Source organism: Conger conger, chromosome 1, assembly GCF_963514075.1.
Source record: "Conger conger chromosome 1, fConCon1.1, whole genome shotgun sequence".
In the NCBI taxonomy this organism is placed as follows: Eukaryota; Metazoa; Chordata; class Actinopteri; order Anguilliformes; family Congridae; genus Conger; species Conger conger.
In genome coordinates, this window is record NC_083760.1 from 63,038,754 (window position 1) to 63,058,878 (window position 20,125).

At 44.1% G+C, this 20,125-nt stretch overlaps 1 protein-coding gene across 2 annotated transcripts in view; it reads left to right on the forward strand.

Annotated features, from left to right (window-relative positions):
• Positions 1–19,620, forward strand: part of lars2 (leucyl-tRNA synthetase 2, mitochondrial) — a 43,175-nt gene extending 23,555 nt beyond the window's left edge. For both annotated transcript variants that reach the window (XM_061261141.1, XM_061261133.1), the window contains exons 10-21: positions 51–155; positions 2,216–2,331; positions 3,231–3,514; positions 7,954–8,052; positions 9,864–10,001; positions 10,419–10,522; positions 11,765–11,947; positions 12,405–12,574; positions 13,686–13,763; positions 14,181–14,292; positions 16,701–16,822; positions 17,988–19,620. In XM_061261141.1, the coding sequence (XP_061117125.1) occupies positions 51–155; positions 2,216–2,331; positions 3,231–3,514; positions 7,954–8,052; positions 9,864–10,001; positions 10,419–10,522; positions 11,765–11,947; positions 12,405–12,574; positions 13,686–13,763; positions 14,181–14,292; positions 16,701–16,822; positions 17,988–18,167 (1,691 nt within the window). In that variant the 3' untranslated portion in view covers positions 18,168–19,620. The remainder of the gene's footprint in view (positions 1–50; positions 156–2,215; positions 2,332–3,230; positions 3,515–7,953; positions 8,053–9,863; positions 10,002–10,418; positions 10,523–11,764; positions 11,948–12,404; positions 12,575–13,685; positions 13,764–14,180; positions 14,293–16,700; positions 16,823–17,987) is intronic.
• The last annotated feature ends 505 nt before the right edge of the window (positions 19,621–20,125 follow it).

The window sequence follows — 20,125 nt, forward strand, 5'->3', positions numbered from 1 at the left end:
TTCGGTCCAGTTCCCTCCACTGCCTCAATGACCTTTGACACCACCCACAGACTGCCTGACCACTGTCACTGCTCTCAACGTCTTCACGGGCCAGGAAGTCCCTGTGGTTGTTTCTGCCTGCACCGAGTTCCAGGGTCATCTGGACAGTGTAATAGGTAGGTGTGTGTGTGTGTGTGTGTGTGTGTGTGTGTGTGTGTGTGTGTGTGTGTGTGTGTGTGTGTGTGTGTGTGTGTGTGTGTGTGTGTGTGTGTGTGTGTGTGTGTGTGTGTGTGTGTGTGTGTGTGTGTGTGTGTGTGTGTGTACGTACGTACGTGTTCCCCAGATGGATCGGGTAATGAGGCATCTCCACTGATTGGTGCTCCCTAGGCTTAGAGTTTCCTCCAGTGACCCTGGAGCAAACATGTCTCAGCTGCCCTGAGTGTAGTATGGAGTTCTCATTAGTACAGCCTGTCTCCTACTGCTACTAACCTCAGTTACTCTAACACAGCCTATCTCCTGTTACTGACTACACATGTGGTACTCACGTTAGTACAGTCTGTCTCCTGTTACTGACTACACATGCGGTACTCACGTTAGTACAGTCTGTCTCCTGTTACTGATTACACGTGCGGTACTCACGTTAGTACAGTCTGTCTCCTGTTACTGACTACACATGCGGTACTCACGTTAGTACAGTCTGTCTCCTGTTACTGACTACACATGCGGTACTCACGTTAGTACAGTCTGTCTCCTGTTACTGACTACACATGCGGTACTCACGTTAGTACAGTCTGTCTCCTGTTACTGATTACACATGCGGTACTCACGTTAGTACAGTCTGTCTTCTGTTACTGACTACACATGCGGTACTCACGTTAGTACAGTCTGTCTCCTGTTACTGACTACACATGCGGTACTCACGTTAGTACAGTCTGTCTTCTGTTACTGACTACACATGCGGTACTCACGTTAGTACAGTCTGTCTCCTGTTACTGACTACACATGAGGTATGTTGTGCATTTTTTCATGCTGTGTTTATCCGCGGGTTTTATGCTCTCAGTGACCACTTTATTAGGTAGACCTGTACACCATCTTGTTAATGCAAATATTTAATCGGCCAATCATGTGGCATCAACTAAATACAAAAAAGCATGCAGATGTGGTCAAGAGGTTCAGCTGCTTTTCAGACCAATTGTCAAAATGGGGAAGAAATGTGATCGAAGTGACTTTGATTGTGGAATGATTGTTGGTGCAAGACACGGTGGTTTGAGGTACATTGGTCTTTATTGTACCTGATGGTATGTCTCAGTGTTATGCTTTGAACAGTGCCCATAGGCCTTGGAAGTCTGATGTAAACCAGAGCAAAACTGTTGCCCATATATGGATCAAAGCACAATGGAAAAAAATAACTCTATGGGAAAAAGGAATGGGAGTTTCACATAACTGTCTCTGTCATAGTCTGTGATTTAAGATTAGATTTTTTTATCCGGACACATTTCTCTCTTAACTGGTACTGGGTCCACTGCATTCCGATTCTGCTTTCTAATCTAAATAATTATTTCTACTAACAAAAACCGAACACTGCTGCCCAAGTTATAGAAGGGTTCTCAGACTTTTCAAGTCTGTTAGGCAGCAAAGAAATTTAAAGCAACCACTTGAATAACTTCAGGAAATTACTAACTCAAACAGAAACAATAAAATACAATACAAAGAAGAAAAATGTGTAATTTATTGCACTAATGGGTAATAGCTATGGCCAGACATGTGAATGGTAATTCAGAATTCCCCAAGATTCAGCCCAGTGCATGATTGTGTGACAATTTTTTTTATTTAAATTTTTTTACATTTACACATAATTGATGAAAATCGGATGTAAAGCATTCTTTTTTCATATACAAACAGATGTCCAAATGTCATAATTTATTTTAATGCATTCATTTCTCCCATAGATTGTCAGATTTTTTTTAATCTATGAAATGCTGAGAAACATACATATTACACATATACATACATACATATTGCCAAAGGCACCAACAACATGACTTCTGAGGCATATTACCACCTTCTCCCTTTCCCCCTCCCTTTTCCCTGCCCTTCTTCTTGCCTTCCTTCTCTCTTCCTCTCACTATTCTTCCTCCCTCCCTTTCATTTTTCTTTCCCCCTCTCCCTCCCTCCTCTCTCTTGCTTCATCCTTCCCTTTCTCTCCCTCCCTCTTTCTCTCCCCTCTTTCTGGCAGGTATCCCCGACAGCAGTGTGGAGGAAGCGTCGGTAGCGATGGCACTGGGCCTGAACTGGGACCCAGTCCTGGAGAGCCGACCAGACGGAACGCAGATACTGCTCAACTCTGGAGAGGTGTGGAGCTCTTCTCTCTCCTCTATCACTCTCTTCTCTCCTGCCGTCTTTTTCTGAGGGACGGGCCAGGGTCCCACAATGGCTGGAGGTATTATGCGTCGTCAGTTAACCGTAGGTGTGAGGCTACAGGCATTATATTGCTGGCAGGTGTGAACCTTCAGTCCTACTTCCCTGGTTATTAAAGCTTCCATACTGTACACTTCCCAGTGTTTTATTTTTAGTCCTGATATCCATAAGAAGACGTTTGTGTGATTTCAAGTGCCAAAAACAATCTCTATCCAGTTTTGTCCATTCTCAAGTGCTTTAACAAGAACCGGCTGTTTTAGTGACTGTGTCTTTAAGGCTCATTGATATTAGTGAAACCTCTGTTATGACTGGTTGGCTAGCTCCAACAAACTGAATGCCATCTGTGCCGAGCGCCTGGTTTTGTTCCAGCTACAAGGTGGGCCACTCTGAAGCAAACGAGCGCATCATAATGATGTCATAACTTCACTGTCCAAGCGGGTCATTTCAGTGCACATTTTCTTCATGCAGATTGTGTACATTTATTTGGGGACTGTGCGCTTTGATACTTTCACAGTGTTTTTATAACACCTTAAACTCCTTTATAGTCCAACTGGCAAGAGCAATGATATTTTCCACAATATGGGACCTTGAAGTAAATATGGTGTTGAAGTACCAGTATCCATTCTGCATTTACACATGTCAGTTCTGAAGATAATAAGTTTGATTTTCTTTTCATGTCAGTGAAAGGTGTCATTGATAGAAAAATACATATATTATTTATTTTGGTGTCAGTATTGGAGTAAAAAAAAAAAAAAAAAAAACATGCACGACCATCATATTAGAATTGTATCTTATGAACGCTTTCCACCCCCTCTTCCCTTATACCTCTTCAGTTCTCAGGCCTGAGCAGACAGGAAGCCTTTGACTCCATTACCCAGAAGGCCAGAGACAGGAAAGTGGGTGGTCATTTGACCAGTTCAAATCTGCGTGACTGGCTCATTTCCAGGCAGCGCTACTGGGGCACTCCCATCCCCGTTGTGCACTGTCCCTCCTGTGGACCCGTGGCCGTGCCGGAGCAGAATCTCCCCGTCACGCTTCCGAAGCTGCCCTCCCTCACAGGGAAGGGGAAGTCTCCTCTGGAGGCTGCCAGCGACTGGATCCACTGCTCCTGTCCCAGGTCAGAAATGCTGCTTGAGCGACTGTTTGGGTTGTCTGCACTGCCAAGCTCAGGGTTTAATTTGAGCTCTCACTTTGAGACTTGAGTGTGGTGGAAGAGGGCCTTTGATTGGCTGTGCTCAAGGTACAGACTGGGTTTCTTCTTCCTCTTCTCACAGTTTTTGAAGATTACATTTTGAAAGCATTGAATGATATTGGTAATAATGCTACCAATTTGTTTGCTAACTATGTGAAATGCACATTTGTTAGGCAAATAAATATGTCTGCCCAATGTGTAAATTGTAAACTGGGGTATTAACGCCATGTTTTAGGGCCGTGCAGGCCATATGTCTGCACAGGCATAAACCCCTTCAGACCTGCAGGAATTGCAAGAAAGAATCTAGATAGGTAGATCTGGATCTGGATTGTTAATCTTTCTCTAGAGCTCCAGACCAAAGTGCACTGTTGGCCCCTCTAATATTTTTACATTTGTTATTATTAACTGCTTGCTAGAGGGCATATGCAATCAATAATTCAATAAAAGCCTTAGTTTAGATGAATCCCTCGCCTTATCTCAATATCTTTGCTCACACTCAATACGGCGACATGACATAAGATTTTCATAGAGAGATGGATGCAAACGGCTAGAATTGTGTGAAAATTTTCAGAATTTCTTGGTATTTGTTTTGTCCCCCAGCTTTAATGGCAACTTGCACTCAAGCTGTCTTGGACTCCACTAATTTGTGCAAAACCTGATGATCCATGTTATTCCAGTATTATTTGACAGTGTTTCAAAGGGCATCTTGTGGTGTTACTGAATGCTTGTCTTTTATCAGTCTTCAAGTGTACCCATAAATGTTCAATGGGGTTGAGGTCAGGTGATTGTGGATTGTGCAGCCCTCCTTGCTCCTCTTTGCTCTTAGTAGTAGTAGTTCTTGCAAGCTTTGAAGTAACTTTCATTTGTTTCATTTGTTTAAACTTTCATCCTGTTTCTGTTTATTTATTATACATGAAATATAAATCCCAGATTTTCAATGTGGTCTCCGACTTGTGGACCCCACTGTATCTGCAAGCTATCTGGATTTATTTATTTATTTATTTTCGTTAAAAAGTTAGATAGAGCACCTTTAATAAATTAATTTTGTATTATTGGTTTAGATGAGCAAAACAAAATTTTAATTCACGCAATGGAAGAACTGTAAGGAACTTTGTTGGTGCAACTAAAGTCAGTCTGAAGATGTCTCCTGCTTCATCATGCTATAGCCTTATTAATTTTCTGAAAATGAAAAGTAACACAATATAACACTAGTGGATCTTATTCCGTTTTTTAAACTTGAAAGATGTACTTGAAATTATGCATCTCATTTGGTGTGTGATTTCAGTCTGTGTTTGCAAAGAAATACAATTGGGGACAGAGTGACTGAGTTAGTCTGTGCTATATTTATATTGTCCAAATTATTCCCAAATGTTCTTATTCATTAATTGTCTACTTTAACTTTAGTGTAGTAGTTCATTTTCATTTGGTAGAGTTGCATTTTTATCCACATATGTGCTTGAGTTCAGTAGGCACCTTGTCTCATTGTGAAATAATTAGCAGAAGTGTCCAGATTCTGCAGGGCAGGGACTCCTCCTCTTTCTGTAATGGCCGTCTCTTTCTCATAATGGATGCTGTGTGAGTGTTGTCTGCTTATTAATCCCTTTTTCTATAGAAATAGTCACTGGCTTTCTAGGAGCCACTCACTTGAGATAAATACACTGTAAAAGACCCTCCTGTTTGTCTGTAGGGGTTGAGAGGAGAGCTGGCTCTTCCAGTGGATAATATGTATCAATGCGGCTTGTTCTGATAATAACGCCAGCCTTACATAATATTTGCCAGCGAGGTGCTAGATTGCTGGGAAACAGACGCATTTCTCTAATCTTCTCGGTTTGCCTGTTAGGTCCAGCAGTTAGTCACTAGATTCTGTGGTGGTTTTTATGCATTCATTTTCTTAATACAGCTAAGATTCTAGAAAAATCCAGCATATTGTGGTTAATATATATCATATATTAAGGGTAAAGACTGCTGTGTTCCTCTTGGCTGGAAACCCCAGGTGCCATGTCCAGATATTTTTTTGAACAATTGTATTTTTGTATTATTGTCATTTTTAATGTGCATTGGAGGAAATTACCTGAATGACAGAACATTGGTTTTGTTTGTGCTCCTTCCTCAGGACAAGCACTCTTTAGAGCTGTGTTATGGCCACACACACACACACACACACACACACACATGCACGCACACCCACAAGCAGTCCTCATTCTGTTGTGACAATTGCTGATAAAATGTGCAGAGATTAAAGCTGGCCCTCTCTAAAATTACAAATTTAAAGCCCCTGTTAAAACCCAGTTTGCAGCCTCGACTCTTGTTTTTCAGATTTTCATGCCGTCTGTGCTGGGAAACTCATGGACTGTGTTAAATGAAAGGTGCGATAGAGCATAAGAAATTCTATGTGACTGAGAGAAAGCAGGAGATTGTACTTTCTTCAGTTTTGTCCTTCGACTAAATGGAAGCAAATTAAGAGAAAGACTAATTTCCTGTGGACTGATATTGTCTTTTTGCCAATGTGCTGATTGAGAGCTGAATGGGGTTAGTCCTGGAACACTGATTTCTGTCTGCTGGGGGAGGCCAGGGTGAAAAAAGATTGTCGATAGTAAATGGGGCACTGACTCGCACATCCCAACCCATCTCAGCCCCTCCCTACCCACAACCACCCATCCCAGCCCATCCCAACCCAACCCTACCCACAACCACCCATCCCGGCCCATCCCAGCCCAACCATACCCACAACCACCCATCCCATCCCAACCCAACCCTGCCCACAACCACCCATCCCAGCCCATCCCAACCCAACCCTACCCACAACCACCCATCCCAGCCCATCCCAACCCAACCCTACCCACAACCACCCATCCCAGCCCATCTCAGCCCAACCCTACCCACAACCACCCATCCCAGCCCATCTCAGCCCAACCCTACCCACAACCACCCATCCCAGTCCATCTCTGCCTAACCCTGCTCAGCTCACTCCCAAATCAAATGTGCCCAACATTGCCCATCCCATCCCAGCCCAGCCCAACCTTGCCCACAACCACCCAACCCTGCCTAACCCAACTGTGCCCATCCCCTCGTGACCCAGCCCTACCCTTTTCTAGATCTGCTCTTTTCCATATCTCTTTTTCTTTAACTCCTAATCACTTTCTTGTGCATCTCATGCAGCTTTTCACGTTATTTTTGGCTGCTGCATATATTTTGCAAATGTGTAATGTTTTTGTGTTTCTTTTTTTATAATTTCATTATTGCTTTTTTCATATATAAGAAACTATTCTGGTGCTTATGATCGAACTGGTTAGAGTAGTACCATATTGGCCTTGTTAGAACATGCAGTATAGTCCCTGTCTACCTCTTAAAGGTAGAGTAGTGTTTATATCCATTACCCAGTACCCATAGAAGTTATAGTAGTAATTCAGGGTACCTGTAGAGAATGTACTTTGTCCATAATGCACTTGTGAAAGGTAACCCTTGCGAATATCGAGGCCCAGCTGCTTGCTATATCCTTTGTTGTATGTGCTGTGGGCTACAGATCAGTGTGGATCAGGTTATGTTTGGTCTGTGCAGTTGGGGTTGTGTTCGCTTTGTTTTTATTGTAGATCAGGTTGTTTAGTGTGGATCAGGTCATGTTTAGTCTGTGTGAACTGGTTTGTTTGGTTAAATTTGTGTGGGTCAGGGCGTATTTGGCTTTGTCTGGTTCAGGCACAAAAATGAAAGGAGGGCTGGCAGAATTCTCAGAACAGCTAGATTATTCTGCCCTCCTGCCCCCAGTTTGCTTATGAAAGTGCGCCTTGCAAATTCTTCTGAAGGAATCAGTCTGCTACACCTAGCCTGTTGCCTAGCAACCTTCAGGCACATACCTCACTGTCCAGTTCCTGTAATAGGGAGTCATTGGCGGATGGGGGAGGGACTGTTTCATCGGGGGGAGCGTGTGATATTAAAACCGGAATTGCGAAGGCTCCATTTCACACCTTTTCCCAGCCACAGTCAGTCCTATTGGGCCAGACGTGCAGCTGCGATTACAGTCTGCAATGGCAGAGGCTCTCTGGCCACAGTAATTGTGGCTGTGTCTATTCTACTGAGACTCGTTACTGAATAGCTCAGGTGCTATTAGATTAGGTGCTTACTGAGTAGTGTCCTTATCCTGCTATAACTTAATGTGACAGTCAGGGATTCAAGAAATGACAGCATTGTTCTGCTGTCATGGGGAAAAAAAAACATTACTCATGGTTTCATTTCGTAGAATGGTGGGCTTCTGAGGATTTGAGCATTCTCTTAAACAGCCTACTGAGATATTGTGAAATATGTTTGTGTGGGATAATATTTCAGGTAATAGAATAAGTAACATGGGATTGTCTTTTTCGTTCCATTAGATGCAGGGGCCCGGCACAGAGAGAAACAGACACCATGGATACGTTTGTGGACTCAGCCTGGTACTATTTCAGATACACGGATCCACACAACACACTCAGGTGAAGAGCTGCCCACTCGCTTTCTCTGTTTCACACACTCTCTGCCTGTCTCGGCCACTCGTTCTCTTCCCCTCTCATGCTCTCTCCACTATCCTCCCTCTCTCTCCCTATATCACACTCTCCCACTCCTTGCCTGTCTCTACCTCTCCTTCTCACTCTTTTTCTCTGGGTTTCTCTGTTCCTCTCCACGTCTCTCCCTCCCTGTTGCTCTCTCCTGCTCACTGTCAGGTGTGAATTGTTTTTGGGGGATGGGTTTCACAAGCAGGGCTGATGAACTGGATGAACGTTTGATGGAATAACATTAGACAGGTACACAGAGAGCTTGATGGGGGTAACTACATTTAAGGGAATACCAGCACCACAGAGATGCTAGCTATGTAATAACATCTCTCGTTCCCTCTCTGTCTCTCTCTCTCTATCTCTCTCTCTCTCTCTCTCTTTCTTTCTCTATTTCTCTCTCTCACACACACACACGCACACTCACTCACACATGTACACACACACACACACACTCACTCATGTACACATTTACACACACACACACACACACACACACACACACACAATCTGACTTTGCTGAGAATGCAAACTATTACCTCTGGCTGCAGTGATATGTTGAGATTAATTTGTGAACAGCCCTTGCTGAAAAGCGGCTTTAAGGGACAATGCTTTTTAAGGTAGAGAGATTATTCTGGAGCAGGAAAAGCAATCGGTTTCGTCCCCTGTCTGTGACAGGGGTTATTTTTGGCTGTGTTCTGGTGGGGGAGGAGGGCGGAATGGGTCCAGAGAAGCTTGGTTCTCATTTAGACAGCTGAGTATTATTCATTATCATTATTACATTATTACCCTGCAGAGCTGATGCCTGTGGCGAGGCTGGCTGGCGGGGCCTCATGTGTCGCCTGTTGTGTGTAAGAGAGCTGCCTGTTTCTCTGGGGGGGAGAGAGCCTCTGGGATTTGAACATATGACTGCTTTCACAAAGGCCCACTGCTTTAAAGCTCACCCAGCCAGTGCAAAACAGGTGCGACCCTTTAAAAGTGGAATTTAGCTGTTTATCTAGGGATCAGAGACTCTGGATCAGCTGGATTTATAATCCTCCCCCTAACTGTGAGCCAGCATGTGAGAGAGGTGCGGGTAGCCTAATCCGCCAATGTAAAGGCTGCTGTGATGGTGGGCATTTTCTTCAGTTGCAGGCTGTAAGATGCAAATCTTAAAATCAGCCTTCAGCAGGTTGAGAACAAAGCTGTCAGGGTCCTCAGACTGACAGTATGGGATATATTGTGATAGTGAGTTTTATGTACTTCTCTTAGCATTGTACATTTTTATAAATGTATTGTATTTTTGTTTTCTTTCCAATATTTGACTCTGGTCATGTCAATTACATTAATTTGAGCTTGGTGAACTAAGGAATGGCTGTTTGAGAATAAACATCCTTATCAGGTTCAACCATGTCATTCTTGCCCTAAAGGCACTAAGCACTCGGCATTTATACTTTCTGAATCTATTCAGGATCAATTCCTCTGTTCTGATCCTCCAGCTATTGCAACAAAAGAGGCTTTCACTCAGTGTGTTTTTTTGGCCATGTTCTTTTTGAAATAATTTTTTAATCCTATAATGCTCCAGGCCATATCTGCTCTCTCCAGAGCACAGGCCTTCAGTTAGTTTGTTAATCCTGGAAGTGCTATAATGCAATAATACTGTAATGCTGTGATAGTGTAATCTTTTTTTCTGCATGGCTGCCCCCTAGTGGTATACATGGGTACGGCTTTAGATAAGAATTATCTTTCATCCCTGCTTCTTTGTTTTTTCCCAGGCCGTTTGACCGTGCTCTGGCTAATCACTGGATGCCTGTGGATGTTTACATCGGTGGGAAGGAACATGCAGTCATGCACCTGTACTATGCTCGCTTTCTCAGCCACTTCTGTCATGACCAGAACCTGGTTTCACACAGGTACACTACACCTATACAGTGCTGTATATACTGGTACACTACACCTATACAGTGCTGTATACACAGGTACACTACACATGTACAGTGCTGTATACACAGGTACACTAAACATGTACAGTGCTGGGTTCACAGGTACACTACACCTGTACAGTGCTGGGTTCACAGGTACACTACACCTGTACAGTGCTGGGTTCACAGGTACACTACACCTGTACAGTGCTGGGTTCACATGAATAATACACCTGTACAGTGCTGTATATACGGGTACACTACACCTGTCCAGTGCTGTATACACAGGTGCACTAAACCTATACAGTACTAGGTACTCGCATATAATATGCCTGTTCAGTGCTTGTGCACTTAGTTGTGTGCATGCCTGTGTGTACTTCTGTGTCTGAACACTCCATCCCTCCACAGGGAGCCCTTCCGGAACCTGCTGGTCCAGGGACTGATTAAGGGTCAGACATTTAAAGTGGCAGAGAGTGGTCAATACCTGAGGCGAGAGGACATCGATTTTTCAGGTGAGCTGCCGGGCAGGGAGGGGATTGTGCTGGGAAGGCAGTAGGATCTCTGCTGAGTTCAAAGTGCGGTATTTATGGGCTTAAGATTTGTGAATTAAAAGCTTGTCATGTGTGTAATTTCAAAATTATAATTTTATTTTGAAATGTGAAGCTTTTTATCTGTTCCAATTTATATATTCAGTCTGACTGAGAATCGGCCTGGTGGAGAACGGATGCAGATGTTGATAATTTCTCCTAATTTATGGAGTAGTCTGGTTATGGTGCACATAAAGTCAAATATAGCCTCATCGAAACCACAAAAGAGAACTTGTTTGACATCCCCTCCCTCTCTCCAACTCTCTCTGGGGTTTTGGGACTTGATTTGGCTTTTGAGTTGCTAGGCAACTCTGTAAATAGTGGCACTGAAGTGACGCCGTGGCAGTAATCGGATGGAGCGCTTCGGCAACCAGCCAATCGGAGTGCTTCCAGACAGGAAAATCAGAGGAAACGTCCGCAAATGAACTGCAATTATTTCTGTCTGTTTGAGTAAACAAAAGGGTCAGATAGAGTCTCCAGAATGCCCCTTTTCATTGCTGGATTCTACATTTGAGGCCGTTCTTTTCATCTTAAATATGACCAAACTTCTCACACCTGTGAGAACAGGGTTGTAGGTTGTGTAAAGAGGGGAAAAAATAATTCCTATTGTTTATTTTGCAAGCTGGTATAGATTTCAAATGGAAACTCACTTATTGTGAGTACTGTATGGTTAGTGGTTGAAAATTATTCTATTGTAGTGTAGTGTGAGGTAGGGGCCAGCAGGTGGAATCAGCTGAGCTTTCAGGAACTGCAACTATTTCCTGAAGTTGTAAAAATACCTTTCCCGAGAGGTTTGCGGCCACTTACTGAAGATCTGTTAGGATATCCTGCTCCAGTCCAAGTTCTTACCAGATCCAGGCTCATCTATCCTGAATGATACATTTTCAGATAGATCCCATGCGCGTGCACACAAACACACACACACACACACACACACACACACACACACACACACACTAAAATTCCCTTACCGGTTGGAGGAAAGATTGCAGGGGGATGATGGAGAGCAGGTATGTCACTCCGAGGTAACGGTGTGTGAAAGGCCAAATGAAATGAAAAGGCATACAAGCTGAGCTGACTGAAAGCTCTAATTGGATCTTGAAGAGGGTGGAGTAGAGAGCGATGTCTTGCCCCTGTGTTTATCCCCACCTGTCCTCATCCCCCTAGGGGAGGAGCCAGTGCAGGCAGGCAGTGGGAGGAAGCTTCAGGTGACGTGGGAGAAGATGAGCAAGTCCAAACACAATGGGCTGGACCCGCAGGAGGTGGTGCGACAGTACGGCATTGACACTGTGCGCCTCTTCATCCTGTATGCTGCGCCCCCTGAACAGCACATCCTGTGGGACGTTAAGAGTGAGTCCCCTCCCAGTTCTTACCCTAACCCTAACCCCATTCCCGCCTCAATCACGAGCCCTGGTCCACAGCCACTCCGACTCGAACAACAACACCGCCCCAGCCTGAATTAAAGGGGCGACATCGGCTCAGGCGGTAAGAGCAGTCGTTCTGGCAGTTTGCTGGTTCGATTCCACCCTGGGTGTGTCAAAGTGTCCCTGACAGCTAACCCCTAAATGCTCCTGACGAGTTGGTTGGTGCCTTGCATGGCCGCCAATTGCCGTTGGTGTTTGAGTGTGTATGAATGGGTGAATGGCAAGCATGAATTGTACAGTGCTTTGGATAAAAGCACTATATAAATGCCAACCAACCATTTTTAACCCATCCCCATTGTTTCATGTTGGTGTGATGTAATATGGCCCATGTGTATGATGTCACCCATCCCCAGTGCGTTATGTAATGTGATGTCACCTCACAGCGGATGCACTCCCTGGCGTGCTACGATGGCAGGTTCGCTTGTGGGGGCTGGTGAGTAAGTTTAGGGCGATACGTCAGGCAAGCCCCGCCCCCAACCCCACCCTGCTCAGCAAGAAGGAGCAGGCAGCAGCCAGGAAGATCTGGGAGTGCAAGAACTACACGGTGGCTCAGGTAACACCCTGTCTCTGCCTCCCTACGTGACCCTACTCACCCTGTACAGCACATTACATTAATCTGAACCCTGTAAATCACATCACATTAGTCTGAACCCTGTACAGCACATTACATTAATCTGCTCACTCTGTAAATCACATTACTTTAATCTGAACCCTGTACAGCACATTACATTAATCTTCTCACTCTGTAAATCACATTACATTAATCTGAACCCTTTACAGCACATTACATTAATCTGCTCACTCTGTAAATCACATTACATTAATCTGCTCACTCTGTAAATCACATTACATTAATCTGCTCACTCTGTAAATCACATTACATTAATCTGCTCACTCTGTTAATCACATTACATTCATCTGCTCACTCTTTAAATCACATTACATTTGTCTGCTCACCTCTTTTTACAGATTTGAGGTGTCATTTAGGAGTCCACAAGACTCAAAATGAATGGAAGTCTATAGATGAAGAAGTCCCAGCTTCTGCTTTAAAGCTACTAAATAGAATAAAAATGAATGCCAATATTTGATGAGTCATTCAGAGGCTGTATGCGCAGTTACAACCATATCCATAACAAAATCACCATGACAGTTTGAAATAGCTAAACAAACATTGTACTCAATTCATTAACATATTAAAAGCAGTTAAAAAGTTGACTGAATTTGAATATTTACATCTACATTTTCTGAAGAAATTAAGAAAGAGTAGTACTCTTGAGGCAGTGATGTGGAATTGGTTCTCCAGCTCTGCTTGTCACAGACTTGTCCTGAGGCTGGTGCTGTGCCCTGTTCCTGGTCTCTCCATATCTCAGGCTCACTTTATCTCTGGGATACATAGCGGGGTGCACTTGTCTCCTAGTGAGAGCTCTATATTGTTTAGTTGTCTAGTGATCACATAAAAATGAGTGTATTAGTCTGACTTGCTGGCAGCTCTTGGCATTGAGCCTTTGGCTATGAGTATTAGCATCCAGGCAAACAGCTGTGTGCAGACCCCAGAGGATCGGTGCTGGGGTTCCAGGCCTTGCTGCTCCAGCCCCTCTCTCTGAGGATGCACATACGTACAGGAAGAGCAGTGCGGGACTGAGGAGTTGTTGTTTTCCGTCCAGGTGACGGATCACTTCACGGAGGATTTCCTGCTGAACGCAGCTATCTCCCGCCTCATGGGCCTCAGCAACGTCCTTTCTGTGAGTCTGTAGGGGGCGCTGTATGTCTCCAACAAAACACTGTGCACAGTGGGGAGGGGGGAAGGAGATGGGGAGGGAGATAGAGAGGGGGAAAGATTGAAAAAGAGAGGGATAGAGGAAGGGGGAGGAAGGCTAGATATCACTAATCATGTGGTATGTGAGGGTTTGTATATTACGTGTGTTACGAGGGCAGCCCTGTTTTATGTGTGGTATTTCATGTTTTAGCTGTAGTGTTTCAATTATGTAGTATCTGCACAGCCCTATTTTGTATGTGTTTTGTGTTGTGTGGTACCAGCTCATCTTGTATGTGTTGTGTTGTCTTTATCATGCTTTGTGTTGTATGCTGTGTGTGCGGCTACATGATGTCAATGACAGTCTGGCCTATTATCAGGCTTGTTAATGGCATTTCTCCCCTAGCAAGCCTCGGCCCGATTGGTGGAGCACAGCGTGGAGTTCGAGGAGGCCCTGTCTGTCCTGTGTGTGATGGCTGCCCCTCTGGCTCCACACCTGGCCTCTGAGCTCTGGGCAGGTGAGTCATTCCTGCAGGAGAGATGGAGTGTCAGCGGAGGCCAGATGGATGGAATGAGCGATGGAAGAGGGAGGGACAGAAACGGAGACATAATGGGGTGCCCCGGGGGTAACATGATTTCTGCACCCTGAAATAGCTTGATTTATGAGTCGTCTGGCAACTCTTCCAGTAGCATAGCAGCAATGCTGCTGCTATCGGTTTCAGGGTAACGGCCCCAGCAGAATGAATGTCCTCTTTTACTCAGCTCTATTAGGGTTACATCTGTTTCTCTCACCATCCCCCCCCCCCCCCCACAGGAACGAGAAGGGGCTCTTATTGCAGCCACTCTACCTGTCTTCTCACTCGCTCTCTGTCCTCTCCCACACCGTTTTTATTCTGTCCATCCATCCACCCATACTGGCCTCTCTCTCACCGTTGTTATTCTGTCCATCCACCCACCCATATTGTCCTCTCTCACCGTTGTTATTCTGTCCATCATCCACCCATATTGTCCTCTCTCACCGTTGTTTTTCTGTCCATCCATCCACCCATATTGTCCTCTCTCACCGTTGTTATTCTGTCCATCCATCCACCCATATTGTCCTCTCTCCCACATGCTTTTTATTCCCTCAAAGTAGCACACATTTTGCCTTATTAGTATCAAGTTCTGATGCAAGAAGGCAAGCAGTAAACCAAAACAATTTGTCTGTCATAAGAAATGGAACTGGCCAAAGTTAGACTAATAGGACTTTATCAGTACTGTTGCTAAATAATAACATTTTGAATAATACATTAATAATGAAGAATGTCTTAAAATATGAGAAATACAAGATAAGGATGAAAAATACGTGAGCAATATGTGATTTTTGCAAAAATAGGGCAGGTGGTTCAATTTCCCCATCTGATTGGTTGGGAGTGTGATCCCATCCTGGCACTTTCTGTGCTGTGATCCTATCTGCAACCCTCTCTGCTTCCCCCTGGTTGAGTTCAAAAAGTCTGCTAAAAACAAATTCGTATACAATTTTGCCTGTCCATCTCTCTCAGCATCCAGCAGACGTGATTGTTGAGACACCCCCCAATTGCGTAGCTCAAACCCATGTTGACACAAAGGCCTTTCTTGCAGACCGCAGAATTACCAAACTGGGCAAAGAAGGAAAATATTTTGTCTGTGCAGGACTAAATTAGCAATTACACTTTTGCTCAGGTGCATGTCCAAGTAAACACTCTTATAGTGTTATCTTTTTTGGAGCATATATTCATTGTAGAGGCTCCTGTCCCCATGACCTGTAAAAGATTCATTGAAGAGGTTAGAGCTCTGGGCTCTGGACCAGTGGGTAAATCAGTCCAGCAAAACAAAATAATTAGGTGGTACAGAACGTGCATATTTTCGCATTTCTGCATACTATAAAGACATCCACTAAATATAGTGTAATATCTACAGACAGAATTGGAGAAGGTGTGTCTCCTAGATATAGTGATGCAAAAACTGACTTCTGACCTCACCAAGTAAACAATATTTGCTGTTTTAGATTGGCTTTTAATTCAATCTTGATGGCATTCATTTGATGAAGGCTTACTCCAGAAATTGCAGGCACTATGCTGTTAAAGCTTCACCATCTGTTGTTACTTTTTTGGTGTGTACAGAAACAAATGACCACTAGCAAAAATGCTAAATGGAGATGGAGCAGGGACAAGAGAAAATCATAACAGCCACTATATTTCTTAACACTGTAGGGCATAGCGCTCATTTTAAATCCACCTCAAAGAAAAAATATTTCAACATGTTCTTTGGTGAACTTCTTAATTTTATTTATGCATTGTCTAATACACTACACTGAGGTCAACATGGGATAAGCATCAGTGAGGTTAAACACTATGCTCTCAATATGCTATTGTGGTTGATAAAGGGATAATTGGATTATTAACAGATAATTACTGCAAGTGATGGTTTGACTTATGCTTGAGATGTAAATCTTGGTGGTGGAGGACTAACTGCATGTGAAATCTCATAACCTCATTGTTACTCTGGGACCTCAAGATTACACATAACACATGGTGTTATTGCACACAGAACGTACACACACACACGGTGCTTGCAGGCAGGACACATTCTCTATTACTCAAGCGGGAGGAACGGAAGTCCATATCCTTCCTGTGCTAATTTTACAGCGTGAGGAAGAGCTTGTGGGGGCATGTGACTGCAGCTTCCAGCTAACCCGCAGGTCAAGAGAAGAAACAAGCAGTTCATGTCCTGATCCCAATCAGTACGGCACACATCTTTCTTTAAACATTGTGAATACCACTGATGGCGGGTAACTAGATGCATAGCTGTAATCAGTGGCAACGTTATAAGATTTGTGGTAGAAAAGATGTGATATGCCTGGAGTTATAAGCTCATCTGTGTGTGTGGCTGTTATGTATCCCTCTAGGTGTGTCCCAGGTGAGGAACAGTCTTTGCCCTGGTCGGGAGGGGGACGTCCTGCAGCAGTCCTGGCCCACTGTGGACCCAGAGTACCTAGAGAAGCCTGACACCCTGGAGGTCACTGTGCGGGTGAGGGCCCTTCACTGTTCAGCCACTACGTTCAGTACACAATCCACAGACACCGTCTACACACTAAACACTCTCTACACATACAAACACACACTGCTTATTCACTACACTCCCTGTGCATACTGGTTATATTCATTGCTCATTCACTACACTCACTGCATACTGTACATATTCACTGTTCATTCACTGCACTCTTGCTCACACGCTACAAATTCTCAATCCTTTAAAACAAATAAAGGTTAGTTTACAATGGATGGTTTCATTGTGTTCTAATTTTATGAAGATTGTACATTTTGATAAAAATATAACTTCAATTGAAAGTTAGTATCGAGGGTGTGGCAAGAGCATGTGGAAGTGATTTGGGGGCACTCTCTCCCTTCCTTTTTCCTGTAATTAAACTTTTGGTTTTACCCACAGCCTAGCCTGAGGGGCCAAATGACTGTCACTACATACCCCATCACAGAGAGCCTCACTGCCTCATCCCACTCACTGCCCCGCACCACTGAACCATCCGCTGCCCCTCCCCATTGACTCATACCTTTCAAATCCACAGACATGGATGGAAGGCAACTAGCTATCTCAATAACCTTGTCCCCCTGGCACATTGTAAAAACAGAAAAACATGGCGCTATTCAGAAAATGTCTATGTGCAAATATGGGAAGGATAAATGTGGCAAAATCTGTGATTCATTTAAAGAGGAAGACTTGACATCCTAAAAATGCTTCGACAGCTTTTAGACATGCTTTTCCTTAGACATACATGCCAATTCAGAGACCTTTGGCCCTCTCCCTCTGAAACAGACAGGCTTTATCTCCAGGATACTCACCTTCAAGCTCGCCTGCCTCTTTCTCTTCCTTCTAGTCTGTAGGCTAGATCAGGTGTGTTGTCTCTAATGTGTTGTCTGTGTTTTGTAGACTAATATTGAAATGTGGTTCCTTTATCCTGTAGATCAATAGTAAGGCATATGCTCTGTAGGCCAGTAAGACCTGTGGACTCTATGTCCTACTGTATGTATCAGTAATAAAGGTCTCTCTGTCCTGTAGATCAATAATAAAGGTCTCTCTGTCCTGTCGATCAGTCAGAAAGGTCTCTCTGTCTTGTAGATAAGTAAAGCCTGTGGTCTCTGTCCTATGTATCCGTAATAAAGGTATTTCTGCCCTGTAGATCAATAATAAGGCTTGTGGGACGGTGACTGTCCCCCGGGAGCATGCCCAGAACGCAGAGGTGGTGAGGGAACTGGTGCTGCAGAGCCCACTTGGTCTGGAGCTCCTTGGTCAATGCACCATCAGAAAGGCCATCCTGTCCCCAAGGACTGCCCTTATTAACTTCCTGGTGGAGGACTGATGATCAACGGTTGAGCCAACTGTCCATTATGAAGAACATGGACTACAGGAACAGTGCCCAGGAAACTGGACTCCTGCCTCACGTCCTGTTACTGGCTGTCATCCAGATTCTTGGAAAATCATGTTGTTTCTTTCAAATGCTTTAAAGCTTCATGTGCCTCATAGTATTGTCTTCCAAGTCTCAAGGCAAGTGAGATCCAGTTGGTATGAGGGCCTAGCGAACCGAAAAACTTACTTTAAATTGCAAAAATGAATTCAGACGGGAGACTGAAAGGCCCAGCCAGTGAAGGCCTAGCCAAAGGGAGAATTTACCATGGTAAAATTTGCATAGCGGCCTTCTTATCTGCTGATTTGAAAGGGGGCAAGAATATTTGCACTAAAATAAATGTTGTGCTCAGCCACCCGTCAGGGCTGTGACAGTGGGGTGAACATTACGCTGGCAACGGGCTCAACCCTGTTCTGCACTGCTGCTGTCATCTTCCCAGGCTATTTCTGTCTTTTCTGTTTCCTGCTGCAGTGCAGAACTGCATTTCTGAGGGCCTTGTTCCACAGTGAGGCCCCTGACAACACCCCACCCGCCCACCCACACTCGCACACCCTTTCACTCTTTGCCCTACCGGCAGAGAGTTCCAGAATGTTTGTTGGATTTTTGGCAGGAATCAAATACTTTCTTATGTAACTGATTAAAACAGGCTCATTTCACACCTTTAGCTTTAGCACAGCCAAGAATGCTGCAGCCCACTGCCTGAGTGAATCAGACGCAGCAGTCATGTGGAGCACCCGGTGCTGCACTTGGACATGGTGTTGTTGTGTAACAGGGTGGGGCGGACTGGGGCCTGTTGCCTGGTGGCCTTCTAGAACCCCTTTGTGCTCTGCATGAATTCCAGACCCTGTCAGCAGTTCTGTTGGAACCTGGACGTGGGGTCACTATAGGCCAGTCTGCCACTGTTCATCTGCAGAGCTACAGCCTGGCAGGCTTTGTTCATATCAGTTCATGTTTTTCTGCTGCTTGTTGACTCAGGTCAGCTCAGTAAGGCCACTGGTGCCGGCACATTTACATATGTGCTGGGAGTGGAGTCACAAGCCACATAATTATGTGTATATTAGTATCATTACGAAGACACAAGTTCTATAATCAGGAGGGGAAAGGGTTACCTCACATTTTGAAGTCCAGCGCATGAACTTCAGTCCAAATAACTGGATTTCTTCAGTTTGTCATTGTGCTGCAGCTCTGGTTGTGGGTGGGACTGTGGGGAAAAAACATCCTGTTGTAACAGGTCAGCTACCCTCTGAGACACCTAATGTCAGTCTGGCCATAGAGCTGCAGGTTAAAGTGAATGTAGTGTGCTTCAATTGGAATTACGTGAAATACCATGCAATAATGTCTGCCATCACCAAGACGGGTGTCAAGTGTGAGAATAATTTATTTTACAAGTAAACATTTCTGCTATAAATCTGTTTTTTTGTTATCTTTTCACTTTCCTCCAGGTGTATGCACTGAGCTCTGGGGCCTACTCTGTGTACAATCTAATAGTATCCCCCCATACTAAACATTCACATTGTGATTGACTAGAATTCATATGAACAATTCCCTTTGAATCAACTTTTTTTAAAATGTAATATTGTTGTGTGCCACATAAGGCTGAATGTCAGAAAAGCTGTAAAACTAAAATTACTTTAGTATTCAGGCCTGTAAGTCAATATTTGGTGGTCAGTTCTGAATGAAGAATTGGTCATTTTTCCCTTTTGCGGCAATCATTAGGTACACAACTTCAATGCATATCCAGCTTGCTAACATTGTTATTGAAGGGACAGGGCAATACATTATTTATAATAAGATTTCATGTCTTTATAGCATACATTATCTAGCTAACTAGCAAGCTACTACTGCCAGGTTTTGATTAATGTGCATTGTATGTCTCCAGTATTATTAGGATAGCTGTGTACAGTTGCTTGCTT